This window comes from Astatotilapia calliptera, chromosome 5, assembly GCF_964374335.1.
Source record: "Astatotilapia calliptera chromosome 5, fAstCal68.1, whole genome shotgun sequence".
Lineage (NCBI taxonomy): Eukaryota > Metazoa > Chordata > Actinopteri > Cichliformes > Cichlidae > Astatotilapia > Astatotilapia calliptera.
Window position 1 is genome coordinate 6,425,756 of NC_137426.1, and position 19,181 is coordinate 6,444,936.

The 19,181-nt window shown below is 39.2% G+C and overlaps 1 protein-coding gene across 4 annotated transcripts; it reads right to left on the bottom strand.

Moving 5' to 3' along the window:
* Positions 1-1,806: 1,806 nt before the first annotated feature.
* Positions 1,807-15,304, bottom strand: tfap2c (transcription factor AP-2 gamma (activating enhancer binding protein 2 gamma)). 4 transcript variants are annotated; one of them, XM_026166888.2, is made up of 8 exons: positions 14,725-15,304; positions 9,893-10,354; positions 9,353-9,404; positions 8,133-8,204; positions 7,333-7,555; positions 6,021-6,139; positions 4,536-4,677; positions 1,807-4,318 (listed from the first exon to the last, which is right to left on the bottom strand). In XM_026166888.2, the coding sequence occupies exons 1-8, from the start codon at positions 14,752-14,754 to the stop codon at positions 4,024-4,026; spliced, it is 1,395 nt and encodes a 464-aa protein (XP_026022673.1). In that variant the 5' UTR covers positions 14,755-15,304; the 3' UTR covers positions 1,807-4,023. The 4 variants fall into 4 exon arrangements, with proteins under 4 accessions (XP_026022673.1, XP_026022672.1, XP_026022676.1 ...); XM_026166887.2 differs by lacking the exon at positions 14,725-15,304 and adding an exon at positions 10,888-11,801; XM_026166891.2 differs by lacking the exon at positions 8,133-8,204 and having other exon boundaries at positions 14,725-15,297.
* Positions 15,305-19,181: the final 3,877 nt, after the last annotated feature.

Genomic DNA, 19,181 nt, shown 5'->3' on the forward strand with positions numbered 1-19,181 from the left:
AACAAGTCTATGCTCGCCTCCTTTTCCCAGCTACATTAGGTGTGTCATAAGAGAATTACTCACACGGTCTCACAGTTGAGAAGAAAACGTTTGACCAGTTGCGATGTTGCCTGTGTTTTGGAAAAACACGTACAAGGAATTAAACAAAGCCGTTCACCTGATGTCAAACGGAAAATATGATCATTGTATATGTAAAATCAGGTCAGTTTAACAACTCTGCTGATCATTTGACCAGCTCCAACTTTGTGAATGTGCTCAGTTCGAATTGATTCTACTGACAATAAAAGATTTTGGGGGGGGGGGGGGGGGAAACCCCCCCCAAAAAAACAAACAAAACAAATGGGACGTGTGTACTTAACAGCTGACATCTGCCAAAACAAACTTTGTGATGTGACAAAGAGACGGCATAAAGAAACAAGGTCAACCTCCAATCAAATCCTCAGTGCTTCCTCAACCATTTTCAGCCTGTCATCAAAGGCACAAGAAGAAAAAAAAAAAAAAAAAAAAAGTCTTCCTCTTTCTCTCTGCTAAATTTCACCCATACCTCCTCCACCTATTATCTACCCTTTCAGGGCCAAGCACACAAGCTAACACGAGTAACTGAAGGCAGTTAAAGTCAACCGCTGTGAGGGCAGCGAGCCACTGCGTTGACAGGTCTGGTTAAACAGGTTCTGAGGGGAAAGGCTGATACTTGTTTAACTGCAAGGTAGTTGCTGCTGCTGCTTCCTTTATAACCTGTGGCTTGGTTTTTGGGAAATGTTCGTTTCACCCACTGACCCCAAAAGCTAATATAAAACATAAAGAGAAACACTGATGTCATATATGTTTGTGCATTTCAGTGCCGTTGTTATACCTTTCAATTCAGCTATATGTTCGATGTTGATTCATATAAGTGTTACTCCTACGTATGAGGGGCCGTACAAGCCAAAATTCATTCTTTCAAGCTGCAACACTTGCACCTGCAAACTTCTTTTTACGTGCACTCAAAATAGTGGCACAAAAATAACGCCATAGATAGCTTGCTGAAGAACTTATAAGAGCACAATATTGCAATGTGTGTTTTAAATATGTGTAAACATGAGAATAAAAATATCCAAATATAAAAATTAAAATAAAACTATGTGAGAGTGAAAGTATATGTATGTGAAAGAAGAATATATGTATGTGAGAGTGCAAGAATGAATTTGTTTGTACGGCCCCTCATACCTACGTGAAACACAAACAGATGAACCTCTGAAATTAGCAAGGCCTGAACAGACAAGTGATGATGAAACAAGTAGACAGTTCTGCCTAACTTCCTTTTCTCTTAACTAAATTCTTTGCTGCAGCCACAAATTTGCATCTCATTATTCCCCAAGAAACTTGCAAGTAGGCTTAATGGCACACCTGCTCCAAACATATGTAAAGGAAATATTGGCAAGCTGCAGAGGATAGACGTTGAATGCTGAACGGTTAGTACAGTCGATTCAATAGTTGTCCAAGTTTAACATAAACAACCCATTTGTCCTCTCTAAGCTGCACTTCTTTGTTCATCACATGATGTACTTTTGAGGTCTGTGCTTTTACTGAGCAACACAGCTTATTTGTGAAGCTAAGTGAGAGCACATAATGATGGCTACTGTTCTCATTAGTTTAGTAGGGGATTTTCTTTGCCGTTTATTAATAGGAAAGTTTTTCAACACATGACTTAACCATCATCTGTGTGATATTGCTGAAAAAGAGGCTACAGAACAAAAGTGCTATCCATTAAGAAAAAGAAAAAAAAAAAAAAGTGTGTGGCCTAGGCAACATTACTGACTCACTAAATCAGGCTTGAGGCTGTCATTTATTTTTTTCCTGAAACTTTAAAACAGCATTTTTTTTTTTTAAACATTTTCAAAAATGTATATCATCCCCACTTTCTAAAGTCTAGTTTATAAAAAAAAACAAAAAAACAAAACAAAAAAAAAAAACCTAACTGATTTACAAAAGTTTAACACATCGTCATAAAAAGTTAAGCTATGCACCAAACTGATACCATTATTTACACAAGCCCATTAAATTACAACATAAATTAGAAAATATTTACATCCAGGACAAGACACTGGATAAAATTCTATGCTTGGAATTTAATTTCTAAAAACATTTTTTAAAAGAAATATTTACATTTACGCACGCATTCTCACAACCAACACACAACCTGGCAGAAGTGGGCTTGTTGGTAGGTTAGTGTCAATTTGGATGTTGTTTTAATAACTTGTTCACAAAAAATTAATAAGTAAAAGCAAACAAACAAAAATTCTCACGACTATGTACTGTATGTGTTGTAAGACTGAGTAACAATGGATCCACGGCAACGCCTGTAATCCACAAACACTGAGGAGGCTTCTGTCATAGCAAATTCAAAGTGCCCCTGCTATGCATTCTGGGATTTTATCTATCATGTAGTCTGTTAAATCATTTTTGCACATGAGAAAAAGGGTTTGCAAAGTCCACATCAAAGTGAGTTATTCTCTCCTGCAAAAACCAGTGCTGCTAAACTGCTTGAAATGCATAATTTGAAGTCCAGACTTTTCTTTTTGTCATTTACATCACTATGTAACATGGTGCCATAATGCACACCTAGCAGCTAGTTTGGCATGCCCTCACCAAAAAAAAAAAAAAAAAAAGCAGTCAACTAAAACCTAATGCAGCCACTAATACTGAGTGTTTCAGAGGGTGAAGAGATGTGCTGTAGCAGTATACAACCACAAAAATAAAATAATGAGCCTCTAAATTGGCATAATGGGGGCACTTTAAAGTTTTTGGTTTCTGAAAGAGCACAGGCTGAGATGAGAAAACCAACTGTCTTTTCTCATCTAGCTTCAAATCAACTCCCATGAACAAAAACACAATAACACTGGATCCATTCTGAATTAATGGTACAACTAAAGCACAAAAATAAAGAAAACTAAGATTTTTCCATCACACATAACTGTCCTTTGCAAGTCAATTGAGACACAGGAAATAAGTGGATTTGCCCCCAGACTGAGGAGGAAGGAGAAAACTGAGAGGAATTCACAGCCACAGAAAGTCATCTTGAAATGATGTCCTCTAGGGAAGATGAGGGAGGGGGGAAAAAAAAAAAAAAAAAAAAAAAAAAAAAAGAGAGAAAGACAAGGGAGGTGGAAAAAATAGTCGCAGAATGCATTTTGTTTCCCCCTCATCTTCTTCAACAAAATGCAGGCCCTGTGGTTATAGCAGTAGGCCACTAGCAACTGTATGTAACTGCATAGTGGCTAGCATGATGCGGCATGTATTAATCCCCTTTTTAGGCATGTACTCCTTGCTAGGAATTTAACAGTATTTTATCGCATTACTTTGGTGTATGAATGTACACCCTGGTAACCTCTCTGGAAAAGTCATGGCTGTAGTTTCACTAGCTTATGACAAATAGCAACTGTGCTAAACAGCAATATGAACATAAATGTATACTTTTTTCCTTTTCTCCCCGACTTGCATGCATCACACAGACCCTGCTGTCCGTGGCAAATTTAGAGAGAACTGAATGCACAAACCTTACCAGTTCATAATGGCAGGACTTGTTGCCAAAAACAAATCTTTTGCACGTGTGAAAAATAACATATGCCATGCTGCTCTCCTCTTACTGGTTTGTGTGAATGAAGGCAAGACAAACATTAATATAGAAGTGAACTATCACTAAATGACAATCCTGTTGCTTTAGCAGACAGAAGAAGCCACACATGCCATGTCTGAAAAGGGCTTTACTCTTTCACAGAGCGGGCTCCCATTAGGACAAATCCAGAGCATTCAACACGCATGCCAACAGTAACTGATTTGTAGCCTGCTGTGACAGGCTGTTAAAAATCCCCAACCTGTCAAACTATAAATTTACAGTGTGAGCACACACATTCACACACAAATGCAGCTCTCAAAAAGACAATACCAAATATTGATTTTTAAAAAGGTCCAAAAGGGAAGTCGGGGCAGCAAGATTAAGTGACTCTGGGAATCTCAGGTTCATAGGGATTCTCCTTTAAGCTCTCATTTCCTGTGCTTGTCCATTTTGTCAGTAGATTTACTTCCACTGTCTGAGGATCCCTGGGTGTCGCTACCAGAGCTCAGGTACATCTTGTCCACTTGTTTGAGCGCTTCATTCAGGTAGTTCTGAAGCGAGGTCATGGCAGCACAGATGGCTGGAGAGCCAAAGCCATGAGTGATGAGACTGAAGTGAGTCAGGCAGCCTTGGATTCCAGGTTCCAGAATGGGAGCAGGCCTAGCGTTGCCCAAAGGTGAGCGGTCCTGAGTGAGCAGATCAGTAAACTCTTTGCAGATTTGCCTGTAGGTAGAGAAGCAGAATAACTAAGGATGTGAAATATGTACAGATTTGTGACCTAATTGGAAAATGGATAATACTTCAGATAATTTCGAAAATACAGCTTTCTATTGATCAAATACTTTAAAACCAGCTTTTGAAAAAGGTTGTCTTGCTACATCCCACTTTGCTAGGTGTTTAAATGCATGTAAATTAAAACAATGATTGAAAATACACTTACTTGGCAGCAAGGAGCATGTTCTTGCGCGAGTTAGCCTCATTCCGCTCCACATGTGGCCTACCCAGGTATTCAGCAATTGCCTTTGCAGGGAATTCGGTCTCACACACATAACCAAAGTCTCTTGCTAAATGAACAGCTTCACCTAAGACAAAAAAGAAAAAGATAATATTACATATAAGAAAAAAAACAAAAACAAAAACAGGTTTTCTGTAGATCCAAGAAAACACTCAAGTTGCAACTTTATTGCTAACCACAAATTAATACTTGTGAATAAATATATTACTAATACATATTCATATTAGTCTTTAGACAAATATTATAACAACATATCCTTTGACATACTAGATTGTTAAGCTGTCCAGGAGCAGAACAATTTACTAGTTTAAGAGCATTACATGAATAGTCCCATTTTCAAACAGATATACACAAGCATGAAGGCATAAGAAGTGAAGCAGCTGAACTGCAGAATAATCATCTGCAGTCATTCTTCTAACTCTAGGTAAGAAGAGCTATGCAGATTGATACATTTTTGTCTTCAGGGTGGCTCGACTTGCATGTTCATAAAGGGATTATGTGAATAAATGCTACCAAAACGGGCCCCGAGATGCCAACAACACCGCTTATTGATAGACATGTACAAGTCTTCAAATGCTGGCAGCTATTCAGAAGCACAAGCTTTAAGGTCAGCTGGCCCTCCTGGCAAGCCGAACACAAGATAACAAGGCTTAATTCAGCTTTGAAGGTCTCTAAATAACACAGGCCTCCAGTCATCTTCCTGCACAGAATCATCACCCCATTTATAAAAATTCGGCATGTGGGGAGTGAGAGAGGGAAAAAAATAAAATAATATCTTTCTATAGCCAGCGGCAGGTAAATGTGATTAAAGTGATACTGGGATGATAGAATCAAATGTCACTGACTGAGGTATGACTGCAGTTGTCATTCAAACTATACAGCAACAGAAAACAGTCACAATAAAAATCAGGGCTGTATGACCTGGTAGTATTCTTTCCATCAACAGGAACAATTAATTTTCCCTAACACAACTGAGTTTCAGAGGTGACTTTGCACACTAGGTAATACAAGACAACATGCTCAATGGAGTAACAGAATTAGTGCTGAGGTTTGTTGTTTCTTTTGAGTATTTCAGATGGAAAATGGTCATCTCAGTCTTTTATACACTATACGAGTTCAGTCAACCTAATTTTGGCTAAATTTTCCAAACCACTATGACTCACCAAATAATGTGTAGCTGACAGTCTGGCACATTAAACACAGGGGGAAAAAAAAAAAAAAAAAAAAAAAAAAAAGGTTGCAGTTACATTGCCTTTAGTTACCCTTTCCACAAGAAGTGAAACACACACATACCAATGCCAATACACTAACGTTCCCACATTCTCATACTACTAACGCGACATTCCAGCCACTGCAAACCATAATTATAGTGCGAGAATTTACTGTGGGCAAATGACTAATGTGTCATACCTTCTACTAGCGAGGTAAGTAGAGTGACATTAGCTGCCTTCCTTCTTCCTGCAGGCAGGTTAAGCCCAATTTTGTCCAGCTTTTCTCTCAGAGAACGGCCTCCATTTTTTGACTTGGCTCTGTATAAAGAGAAAAAGAAATTGAGGTCATTCACATATTGTCTTGACATTTTCATCAAATTATCAGTGGAGTTTTAAAAGGTTATTGTGTCATTTATGACTATTTATTTGATCCCCCTTGAGACCATAAATTAAAAGAAATACCAAGAGTTACAAGATATGTACTGTACACCTGTGTAACACACATTCATGTGTATAGTCTCAAACACTTCTGAAAATAAATTACAAGAAGATTCTCTTGACCTAAAATAAAATATTGAAACAATTCATGTTCCACTCAAAAGCACAGCAGAGAGGTATAACTCATAAATGCATTTTCAGAAGCTCTTGAACTCTCCACTTGCCATAGCCAATTCAGTTTTCTGCATGACTGGCAGACAAGCTCTCCCCCTCAGTGGTCGGTGAGAAGGGGCGCATCTTTGGAGAGACATGTGTGTTTGAGTGCCCCCACCCCTTCTCCCTCTTGTCCCACTACTAACGATAGTCCTATTGCTGTGTGACCTACTTTTAAGAAAGAAGAAGAAAAAAAAAAAAAAAAAGAGATTGTATATGTGGGTCTGTGGGTGCATGTCAGCATTAATACAGGCACATGGGAAGTGGTAAACATGCACTCCAAGTACAAAATGCTCCAGTCAGGAGTGTTAACCATGTACTGTAACCTCGAAGTCCCTCAACAGACTGCTGCACTACCATGTGTGCCATAAGGTCAACTGCTCTGGCACAGTTTAACATTTGCAATCACGTACACAGGCACACAAACACAATAGGTAGGTACTAACAATGTTGACGCAACCTATCCCCAATGGAAGCACTGAACCCAAAATTGCACACAACACAAAGAATGTCACAAACCTTGCAAAAAATAAAGAAAAGAGGAAAAATGATGAGCCGGAGCAACAGAGTCAAGCTGTGCTTTTAAAAAGAGCCTTTCCCATGGGCTACTAAGCTTTAGCCTACAGATCACTTGCTCCACGCCTTCCACAGCTTAATGATGGTTTATTTTTGAGATAATAAAAGTCTTAACAGTTTGCAGAAACCAGAAATTTCATTTTCATTTCATCATTTTGGATTAGTTAATCCTATTTTTTGTGAATCAATAGAAATGTATTCACATGTCATGTTAAAGATTTTTACGAACCACAAGGAAAAAGAATACTGTCTAGCTGTGACGTGGAATGAGACCGAGCCCTGACCTGCGTAGAACGCCTCCCAGGAGCGATGCGTTGAGGCATTCTGGGGGTGACAAACGTCTCTGGACTTCAGCCACAGTAACCTTGTACTTGGATGTAGAGCTCAGCAAGGAAAGACGGCCTGGTACGGAGCAAAACACCTCTGTGGGATTTGACACCATGCCCAGCAGGGACTCTTTCTGGAAGGGAAGACCCAGTGCGTTTCCTTTAGGCAGAGTGACAGGCCCTGGAGAGTGAGGAAAATAATGTTTGTAAGCTAAATACTAAAGTAGTGCAAAAGAACATAAAAACAGATTGTGGTTGGGCAGTCAGATTTGTTAATTACTGTCAATCTTTATTCCAGACTTATGATCCATAAAAAATAAATCAGACAAACCAATCTGTACGTTTCCTGTTTATGTGCATAAGCTCTGATCTTTCTGTGTCTTGTGCGGAAAAGCGAGCAGAAGTATGCGTATGCTGCTCTCCTCCAATGAGGAAAGCCAGTCTCTGCTGTGCCAAAATATACAAGAAAAAAAACATCTAAAGCCTTTTGAAATGTGTGGTTTTGGAAAGATCGGATGCCTGATGGTTAAACAGCTATGATGCCCTCACGTCAAACACCATCCACAAACAGGTACGCACATACAGACCGTCACTCATCTAAGCCACAACCTCGGAACCGTGAATTGATTGGTCTCACAGTCTTTGATCGAGCTAGACATTGTGATTTTTTTTTAAATGTCATCCCACAACAAAAGCACTGACAGACAAACAAAACAGTACAGCACACTACGAAACAAAACAGCTATCTTCATCCTCACCCGCGAAAATTCCCCCCTGATAATAAGTCCTCTGTAAGCGATCAAGGTTCCTGCCACCTCGAAGTCCTAATACTGAGACAGAAATGACAGAGTCACATCAGTGCTTTAAATCTCCTCTCCGGCAAATCACTGGGAATGACATGCCATTGTTTACAAGTGGAAACCCTAGATTGCCCATAGCGTGCCCTTGAGCCTGGGAACAGTATAATAAGCAATCACTGATTTACGTAACAAATGCAGACTGTTTGGTTTATTGCACTCTGCAAATGTCGTGCTGCTTGTTATGTACTGTAATATTGCAATATTACAAAGCAACCCTATAATTACTAGCATGCTTTCAAAGAATAAAACTTTGGGACTGTACTGCAAAATATGACATTGTCAGCAAATCAAAAACATCAATTTTACTTTGATGTTTAACATACATATGAACAAGAAACTAAGGCGTGACGTTTACATTTTAAAATGAAACTTAACTCTACTTACGCAAATTACATTTTCTACTTGTCCACTGTCCACATACTGTTCATAATAACATGATGTTCCTTGGGTTCATCTTTCACTTTAAGTGTGTTTAATAGAGCCCTGATGACAAAACAGCAGGAATAAGTTTCTCCCTCAAAACAGTTCAAGTCTCAACAAATTACTAAACTGTCCTTCACATGCAAGCCTAATGCCACACCCACCCAAAAGCTGGTTCTGCAGAGCCAAACACAGCTTCAAGACCAACTCATAATTTCCTGCTAACATGAACTGAAAAGAGCTGCAATTGCGAGCTTAACACGCCTAAAGATGATCCAAAGCTTTGGAACTCATAGTCAACACAGTTTGTGAGATTGCTCAATTTCCATGTCATGTCAGCTGTAGCCTGATGAATATGAAAGGGATCAGTTCTTTCCCACTGGGCATCCATTCAAGCACCTTCAACAGAATAGGCTAAGGATCACATCGGGCTTAAATAAGTGCATCGCATGGATTATCATTGTATGCTGTGTAAGTACAAACAGAAGACGCCTCCTTTCCTTACTCTCTCACTGAGTGCCCTGACATGCCACTATAGAAGTATGTCATTTCCAAGTATATAGAGTTCAACAAATGAAGGTCCAGCATTTTTTAGTAATTACCACATATTTTGCTGTACAAAAGCATTCCTCTTCAGTTTTCTTTTTTAATTGCTCTAACAGTTAAAAAGTCAAAATAAATAAAATGTCACAACTCACCTTTTTTGATGACCGTCTGATCTGCCATAATTATACTGTGGTCGTCTACTTGCTGATAACAAAGAAAAGAAGCAGCAGTAAGTAAACACATGCATTGCTCTGTTTTGATAAGATTTTTTTTTTTTTTTTTTTCTGTTTTTTTCTGTTTTTCTGTTTTGATAAGATGCTTGAGCTAGACTATTTTTTCCTAAGGTGGGTATTTTCTTGATATTAGTAATCATAGTCTGTCTCTTTCATGCAAAGCATATAATGTAATATGTTCCATTTTATAATAGAAATATTTTCTACTACCGCACCTTTAACTTGGAAGCATTTTGAATATATGTGACCTTTGGTTATATTAACATTTAGGAGATTTTAAATCTCCATATGGCAGGCGAGTGCAATAAAACACACTATAATGCATCCATTTACGACTTTTCAGTATATTCACTACTTCGACTGCATTCACACAACCATTTAAGCACAAAGCCTCAGTCTTTGCGCGCCTCTGCCTCAAAAGTATAATGTCAAGTGATTATATAAATCTAATCCACTTACTTGAACATCATCCAGCCCGTGTCCCATGTCATGCATCCCCATATTATCGCCAATAACCGACGACTCTAGACTGTGAGCGTGTGGAGACAGCAGCTCCGGTCGGCGGAACCCTTCCCTCCTAACCCCTGACGAGCCTCCCTCCAAGCCTAGGATCTGACTCGCGAGTCCGCTCCTCCCGTGTGCGCCGAGCCCCTCCTGGCCTTGCCGCCCAGGCCACGGCTGCTGTTGGTTCGACGATGGCGACTGGTGTATGGAGTTGATGTTGAAAGGGTCCCCGAGGTGAGAGTAGGGGTCACTAGACTGCGGGTACGAGATAGGCTGGTAGGGAGGAGGAAAGTAAGGGGGCTGGAAGTCTGAACTGGCCGAGTGTGAGAGGGAAGTAGACGGGCTGTAGAGGTGTTGACTGACCGCCGGCAGGTGAGGCAGCCGTGGGTTCCCATTGCTGTTACTATCGTGCCTTTCCTAAGGAATGGAGGAGACAAAGCGGCTGAGAAAGATGCCAACAACATGGCAGGTTGTCACCCAAGGAGATAAAATGTCAGATTATTCGCTGGCACGATGTCTACTGAAAAATGGGATTTAGACGGGATAAAACAATAACGGAGACCGTTAATTTGGAATTTTTCTTAGTACTTAGTGGCTATTGCAAGAATATGCAAATATTCTCAGCAGCAATCAGCGTCTCAGATTATTATTATCATATTTTATTTTGTATATAGAGTAACAATAATAAGAACACGACCCCACTTTAATTTTATAAGGAATCATAGCCGGCTTTAACTCTGACAACGACATCCTGTTTTCACTGTTTCGCCAAACTTTACTCTAACTTTTCTCCCTTGGTGCAGCACATCATGCTGCTTCTAATGAGTCACCTTCCGAAATTTTACCGTGATTATTTCAACCCAAAGGATTAAAAGTCAGCACCCACTTCTTGCCGTTAAATTCGGTGCCACTGATCTCACTTAGTGGAGGCCATCTCTTACGAAACTCACCTCACAGTCATCCTCGTATTTTACGTTGTCGGCTAATTTCCACAACATTTTGGCTGAGGAAAAAGTCTCTTTCTTGCAAATTTAAAAAAAAAAAAAAAAAGTGTAAAAGAAAAAAAAATGGGGGAGGGGGGAAAGAAGCCCGCGAGTTAATCCAGGTATGAAGAAATTAACAGCTTCCTGGTGGTCATGAACCCGCTTATTCTTCAGCTGCAGCAGGAGGCAAAGTTGTAGGCGAAGGCTGAAGGGCGAACTGACCTACCGACTGAGTATCCAACTACAGATATGAGTTTCCACAGCCACTATGAGAGAAAAATAATCGTTGTCAGGCAATATTCCCCCCTTTCCTGCCAAGGCGCTCAGTACTTCTGTTGTGAAAGTGGGCGAAACCGGTTCATAAGAAACTTGACTCCCTCTTATGGACAAAACAGTGCTGTTCAGTGCAAACATGAGCATTTCACTATATCTGCACAGCTACTTACAGTGGGCGTCACCCTGTCCGATGATGTCAGTGAATTGGAAAAAAAAATAATAAAAATAAAAAAATCCTGATTGGCGGGGTGATTGTCCAATCAAAATTCGGTCCGTCTGTTGCGCGTCTTTGCACGGCGTCAAATATTAAAAGGATTAAACATCCCCAGTGTAGTCTATATCCATTTTCCTCTCTCTCTCTTTTTTTTTTTTTTTTACCTATTCCTCGTGTCTTGCAGCAAATGCTGCTTCTCATTAACATTTTTACTTCTTTTATCTCCTCGGGCCCATGGGTAGTTGAACCTTTAATTTTACAGGGCACTGTGTTCTGTTTAATGATTATATTCTTGGGCTTTAAAGCGATTCATTGGGCAGAGATCTGTTAGCCAGTCATCAAAGAAATGATTTCTTGAGTTTTATATATTTACAAAATTGCACTTTACTGAACTGCAGGACAATGTGCTCATGTAAAATATTACGACTACGAGACAGAACCTGTGAAAACGTTGCAGTTACTGCTGTACGTTAATGAGAGCTTCTTGACGAGACCTTGTACTGTAGTATACGCAGGCTTTACACAGTGTATTGCCTCTAGAGACCAATCACTTTGCTCGGTTTGAGCTGCTAATTTTAATAGCCTTCAGGAGAACGTCTTAATTTGAGGTAAAAACAAAAAAACAAAAGTTAACATTCGTGTTCTTAAAACCACCACCACTAAAAGTAAAACCCTATTATTATTATTATTATTATTATTATTATTATTATTATTAGTGGTAGTAGCAGTAGTATGTAGGTCAATTATTATTGGCCTGCATACATACTACGCATAAATGCAGTGATAGGAAACTGAGCCAAGCTACTGTGTGTTTCCCTTTTATTCCTAAAACCTTGTGGTTATGCTTTGACCGACTGGATAATTTTATAATCTTAAAGATCACCTTTTTCCCACGACAAGGCGTACTTACAGTTTGTATGCTTAATTCAGTAACAGGTATTCCAACAGGCCCGTGACATTTTGATGTTTCATATCAGTGGTACGTTTCAAACCGCAATAAGCCCGAGGGCTTAACCGCATTATTCTCTCAAAAAGCTCTAAAGCTCAAAGGATTTCGGCAAGCAGCCCTTTCTTAACTTCATTTAAATTTTTGTTGAGCTTTATAGTATCTCGGAAGGAGGGCTCTTTGAACTCTGGTTTTAATCAAAAGACAAGTAGAACAGACTTTGAGGGGGGAAATACATGATATAAAAATAACACCTGTTATCAGTTCTTCAAATCGTATTATGCCACCCCGAGGCTGCTCTAGTATTTTATCACTTTGTTTTGCATTATCAATTGATACGTAAACCAGTACGTGTCAGATTTTAATTTGTGAACTTAACGTGCGGAAATCCCGTGGCTTCTCTCCACCCAGCTGTGATAGTCCGCCACTTTTTGTCCTCTTTGCCTTGTTGTCATGCCAAGCACAATTTATTTATTTATTTTTTTAAATGCCCTATTTAAAATGTTGTTCTGTGTTGAAACAGGCACAGGACGGACCTAAGAAAGTTAGTCACGCTTGGCCGACCGGTAAGGTTTTGAAAAATCCTGATGCTCAGCCTGTCATTTTAATGACAGCCGACTCAGCTGATGTCAGGTGTGAAGACAAAATGGATCCGTGCCCGGACACATTCAAAGTGTCACAGAAGCCAATGACTGAGCTCTGCCTAGTGATCTGCCTGTTTGCTTTGATCCCAGACTTAAGAAATATAGTTCAAAGCTGGTTTATGAACTGATTTTAACACCCAAAATTTGCATTGTATTGATAGGTCTACTAACTAAGTGAGTAAACTACTAAGTGAACAACCCTAATGGAGATCACAGTAATATTGAAGTTGCTCCAATATGTGTTCGTAACTGAAGAAAGAAAGAAAGAAAGAAAGAAAGAAAGATATAAACTTTACTGGGCGGAAAATCTACTCTTGTAATCCCCCGCCCAAAAAAAAATTCAATTTAAAATTTATAACTTAAACTGTTTGCAGAAACTATTGAAGAGGTGGAAAAAGTACCCTATCAGCAATTTTACTGAAAAATCATTTCATCCTTTATTTCAGTTTTAACCATCAGCAGCTCCACTGGTTTGTGATCCAGTAGCCTCAAGCGAAAATACTCAAAGTTTCTGATGAGTTAAACCTTGTTATTATTGGCATTAATCACAGGTTATTCAAAAAGCGCATATAGCGCCGTGCGACTTTAAGCTGGGGATAAAAACGAATTTGTAACTGCCCTTTTCCGCAGCAACCATTTTGACGTGAAGCAGTGTACAGCCACAGCCGCTACTAATGACATTAATGAAGATTTTGTAATTAGTAACACCTGTAGTTACTTACCACGTCGTGTCCAAATGGCTGCTGTAAAGGTTTAGGCTATATAAGGAGGGACTCAGTCTTAAGGTTAACGAGAGCGCACGTTTGCACAATGCAAACGTATTAAATTAGACAATAAATATATTTATGAGTAGATCTATGATTGCTATAATTTGACTTAATATAGCCTAAACTAGGGTTACGTTTTTATTCTACTCTGAACAAGACTGTTTTTAAAGTGATCAGTGTAAAAAAGACCCTCCGTAAGTTTACTTTTCTGTTAGTCTTCCACTGATGTAGATATTAAACGAATAAGTTTAGTCTTTTAATAAGTGCATTAGAATTATAAGTTTACATTTTACATTAGCCTTTTCATATGCTTGGATATTATTGATGCCGTAGTTCACTCAAACATGGTGCAATTTAAATTCCTTCTATATTCAGGTTATTTTAACTGGAAGCTACTAGTTAAATCAGCGAAGGTTAAAAGACAATCCACAGGCCTCCGTCCTGTTCAAGCAGGATGTCAACCAATTTGCATTAGTTTTTCACCCTTATTGCTCACTCCGTGGCCTCTCGCACGCAACAATCTCCCAATGCCTGCGCCTTCTGACAGGGACCTGATCTTCAAGGTGGTTTTTGACAAAACAGGGAGCTGATCTGCAAGGTGACTTTTACGGGAAACCCTGTGAAGCTTGTGATATTTGAAAGTTGCCATTTTATACCCTACAGCTGTAATTAGTCAGGCTTGTTAAATTTAATGACAGAGGTGGAAGTGCATGAATTCATTGTTCAAATTTTTAAGAGTGTGGCTGTAAAAACGGACTCTAAGCTAACCTATATTAAGATGAAGTGAGGCTGATCGTCTACCGAGCTCTGTGAGGAGTGTGTCGGGCCCGAACAGCACCAGCCCAATTTAACTCCTTGTTATGGTGGGAAGTAATAAAACAAAAGCGATAAACACGATACAGGCTTGGTCAAATTAGATCATCTGTAAGAGGAAAATACAGGAGGCAGCCAACTCACCCTCCAGTCTATCCTCTCCAGTACAGACATCTGCAAGGCTCCAGTCGCAGTAATCCCGCTGAGCTGCAGCGAATGAGTGAAACCATGAGTTTTACATTGCCGACTTCACCTGACTGCAACGCAGGACGCATGCGCACTCTAATGAACTGCACCTGAGTGGACAAATCAAAATTTATTGCCAAACCGTTTATGGAAATTTGCATATACGGTTTGTGTAAAACAACGTGTACATTAATTTATTAATATGAGGAAAGCTGGTACGAAAGACTAAAAAAAAAAAAAAAAAACACTGAGGAAAACAAACATGATGCACAGAATTAGACTTATAACCGAGACAGTACTACAGTTAAACTTATCATTGTATTCTAGTTTTGAGTGTAAAAAAAATAAATAAAAATAAAGTTACGGAGGATAAAATTAATGAATACGTGGAAAAAAAGAAGTATGGAAAATTCAAGATAAGGCAATTCCAGCCCAGCCCTAAAGCCACAGCGCCTCGGGGTGACCACAAGAATCTGCTTTCAAAAGCCACTGAAGCTTTTTAAGGTGTATAGTCCCTGTTATCTGATCTCCAGAAGATTTCAGCTTAAACTATTGAACAGATCAAAGTGTCTTTGCTGTGTGGTTAAGAATGCAGCTGATATATCTTGATCTGGGGAGGGGGGGAAGACGTCTACCTGTGGTCTGACACCTGTTTAATCGATTTTTAAAAAATGGTGGAATGACACATTTTCCCCCAGATTAATTTAATTCCAACAATAAGACCTTAATTTAAAACCGTGTGCTACTGTTAAAAAATAAAGATCTTCTAATATATAAATTTTGTTGTTACGTTCTTGAGTAAAACAAAAATTAAGGGTGGAGGGGGAAAAAATCTACAATTTAGCAAATCTGACGTTATGTGTTGGTGAAATAATTCAAACCAATATAAGCAAACAATAAATTGTTCCGTGTAGTTGGTATTTATTATATCTTTCCAAAAAACCACAACAAAACACCAATTTCGTTTTATTATAGTCCCCCATGACCACTAAAGAGGCCTAAATAATAAATATATATATTTTTTCATTCGCAAGTCTTTATTATAACTATCAACTAAATTAAAATGCTTGTTTCCTAATCAGTGTTGAATGCTTTGTTTGATAAAATGCCGCACTAAGTGATCCAAACGTGAAAGAAAGAAAACAGCAGACTACCAGGAAAATCTCTGGATGGAAACAGTTCTGTTATTCTAAAGTTTTAGCCACCATAATTTGATCATTTGTGGTGTAACGAGAAGCAGGCTTTGTACACCCTTTGTATGCTGTTTTCTTTACGCCGAGTATAAAATCTCAGCGCGGTACTTGCGCCTGTGCTGTCACCTAGGGGCCGCATCTTTTCATTACCACAGGACTGCAGTAGTAGCCTGTTTTGTAGTGGCTGTGGAGTAAGTAGCTACTCTGGGTGGACCTATTCAGAGATCAGCTCAACATATTACATCTACGGTACTTAATTTTCAGTTATTTAAGTTATTTAGGTATTTACATTACATGCCATGATTACTTCAGCAGTGAGAAAAATAGCTTATTGGCATGGCATATTACTTTTTATTGCCATTTTCACATATGTGTGTGTGTAAGAATGATTGTTGCAGAGGTAGTACTGTATAGCAGATGGCACTAAAAGCAACCAATAAAATGTTGAAGGTAAAAATTTTTTTACATTTTCTCGATCACACAAGTCAATCATCTAATTGCAACCCAATCATGCGTTTCCCTATATGGAAAATTAGAAAGGAAAAACCCGGCAAACATTAACTCAGGATGCAGTAAAAGTCTGACAGAGTATCACAAAGCAAGAAAGACCATATTTAACATTCACAGGTTCTGGATATCAGCTGTTGAAACCAGAGGTTTCTCAGAGTATTTTATTACCATCAATTTGTCCAGTTTTTATAAACCTTAACTTTGTAGTCAGGGACAAAAATATTTGAACCCCTGCTAATTTTATGAGTTTGCCAAATAACAAAGAAATGATCAGTCTATAATTTCAATGGTAGGTTTATTTGAACAGTGAGAGACAGAACATTAACAAAAAAAACCCCACATTTCAGTAAAGGTATAAATTCCTTCGCATATTCATGAAGGAAACAAGTATCAGCAAGATTTCTTAATACAGGTAATGAGTTGACATTAGGAGCCTTCTCAACCCGTTACCTGTATAAAAGATAGATGTCCATAGCAGCAATCAATCTATCCAGATTCCAAACTCTGCACCATGACCAAGACCAAAGAGCTTTCCAAGGATGTCAGTGGTCCAAGGATGTGTCGACAGCACTCTGGGCGCCCTTTCCTCATATTGTAAAACACATGTAAAAAACCTCGGCGTCTACATTGATGGTTCTTTTAAATTGAATAAGCAGGTGAGTGCAGTAGTTCAGTCCTGTTTTTTTCAGTTAAGACAGCTAGCCAAGGTAAAGCCATACCTTCCGGCTAACGTCTTTGAGCGTGTTATTCACCCTTTTCTTACTTGCAGATTAGACTACTGCAATTCATTGTATTATGGTCTAGATCAGGCCACCATCCATCGTCTTCAGATGGTTCAAAATGCAGCTGCTCGCCTGCTAACTGGTGCCAAACGAAGAGAGCATATAACCCCAGTTTTAGCTTCTTTACACTGGCTTCCTGTCTCCTACAGGATCCAATTTAAACTTCTACTTTTTGTTTTTAAGTCACTTAATGCTCGGGCCCCTCCTTACCTGTCTGAGCTCCTCTCTGCCTATGCTCCAGGAAAAACCACGAGGTCTAGCTCAAAACTAATGCTGTCCATCCCACGGACTAACCTCAAATCCCGTGGTGATAGATCCTTCTCTGTGGCAGGTCCCAGACTTTGGAATAGTCTCCCCTTAAATATTAGATCTGCACAAACACTTGAGCAATTTAAATCATCACTAAAGACACATTTCTATGCCCTGGCTTTTAACACACTATGACCAAGCATTTTGGTCTTATTTGAATTAGTTTAGTTATTGTTTTAATTCTTTTACTGTCCTATTATTGTTTTTTACTGTTATTATTGTATTACATTGTTGCTTTTTAATACCATTTTTATATTGTTAAGCACTTTGTGCAGCATCGGCTGTTTGAAATGTGCTATATAAATAAATTTGACCTTGACCTACACAAGGCTGGAATGGGCTACAAGACCATCGCCAAGCAGCAAGGTGAGAAGGTGGCAAATGGAAGAACCATAAAATAACTGCCAGTCTCCATTGTTCTGGAGCTCCACACAAGATCTCACCTCGTGGAGTTTCAGTGATAATGAGAATGTTGAGGAACCAGCCCAGAAATACTCAGAAGGAACTTGTCAATGATTTCAAGGTAGGTGGGACGATAGTCACCAAGAAAACAGTTGGTAAAACACTAAGAAGTGAAGGACTGAAATCCTGCAGTGCCTGCAACGTCCCCGTGCTGAAGAAAGCACATATGCAGGCCCGTTTAAAGTTTGCCACTGAACATCTCAATGATTCAGATGAGGACTGGGGGGAAAGTATTGTGGTCAGACGAGATCAAAGTTCAGTTATTTGGCATGAACTCAACTCGCCATGTTGGGAGGAGGAGAAATTCAATTTAATTTTTTCAATTCAATTTTATTTATATAGCGCCAAATCACAACAACAGTCGCCTCAAGGCGCTTTATATTGTACAGTAGATCGCACAATAACAGATACAGAGAAAAACCCAACAATCATATGACCTCCTATGAGCAAGCAACAGTGGGAAGGAAAAACTCCCTTTTAACAGGATTGGTTGGGGTGAGAGAAGGAAAACTGGATAAAGACATGCTGTGGAAGAGAGACAGAGATTAATAACAGATGTAATTCAATGCAGAGGTGTCTCTTAACACATAGTGAGTGAGAAAGGTGACTGGAAAGGAAAAAACTCAATGCATCATGGGAATCCCCGGCAGCCTACGTCTATTGAAACATAACTAAGGGAGGATTCAGGGTCACCTGGTCCAGCCCTAACTATATGCTTTAGCAAAAAGGAAAATTTTAAGCCTAATCTTAAAAGTAGAGATAGTGTCTGTCTCCCGAATCCAAACTGGAAGCTGGTTCCACAGAAGAGGGGCCTGAAAACTGAAGGCTCTGCCTCCCATTCTACTTCTAAATACTCTAGGAACAACAAGTAGGCCTGCAGTGCGAGAGCGAAGTGGATTTATGCTGAGTCAGTTTTTTCAGTTGCTTCCTGGTTGTCTCATTACTGTGAGATACAAGCCCTAATTACAAAAATGTGACACTGTCCACATTATCACTGCAGGGAGACTTGTTGTTGCGTAAGAGTTTTTTATAGCTTGTGTTAGGTGTGATGTTTCCCTTCAAGTGCACAACAGGGATTTGGTTTTGCTTTTGTGATCTTGGATAATTAATGCTCTGTTATGCACTTAGTAACATGTTACAGAAGAGAGAACACAAAGAT

Coding starts and splice junctions, on each gene's coding strand:
- tfap2c (XM_026166887.2), bottom strand. CDS start 10,935: ATGTTGTGGAAATTAGCCGACAACGTAAAATACGAGGATGACTGTGAG. Junction 9,405..9,892: donor ACGGGCTGGATGATGTTCAA/GTAAGTGGATTA, acceptor CTTTGTTATCAG/CAAGTAGACGACCACAGTAT. Junction 4,678..6,020: donor ACTTACCTCGCTAGTAGAAG/GTATGACACATT, acceptor TTTTTGTCTTAG/GTGAAGCTGTTCATTTAGCA.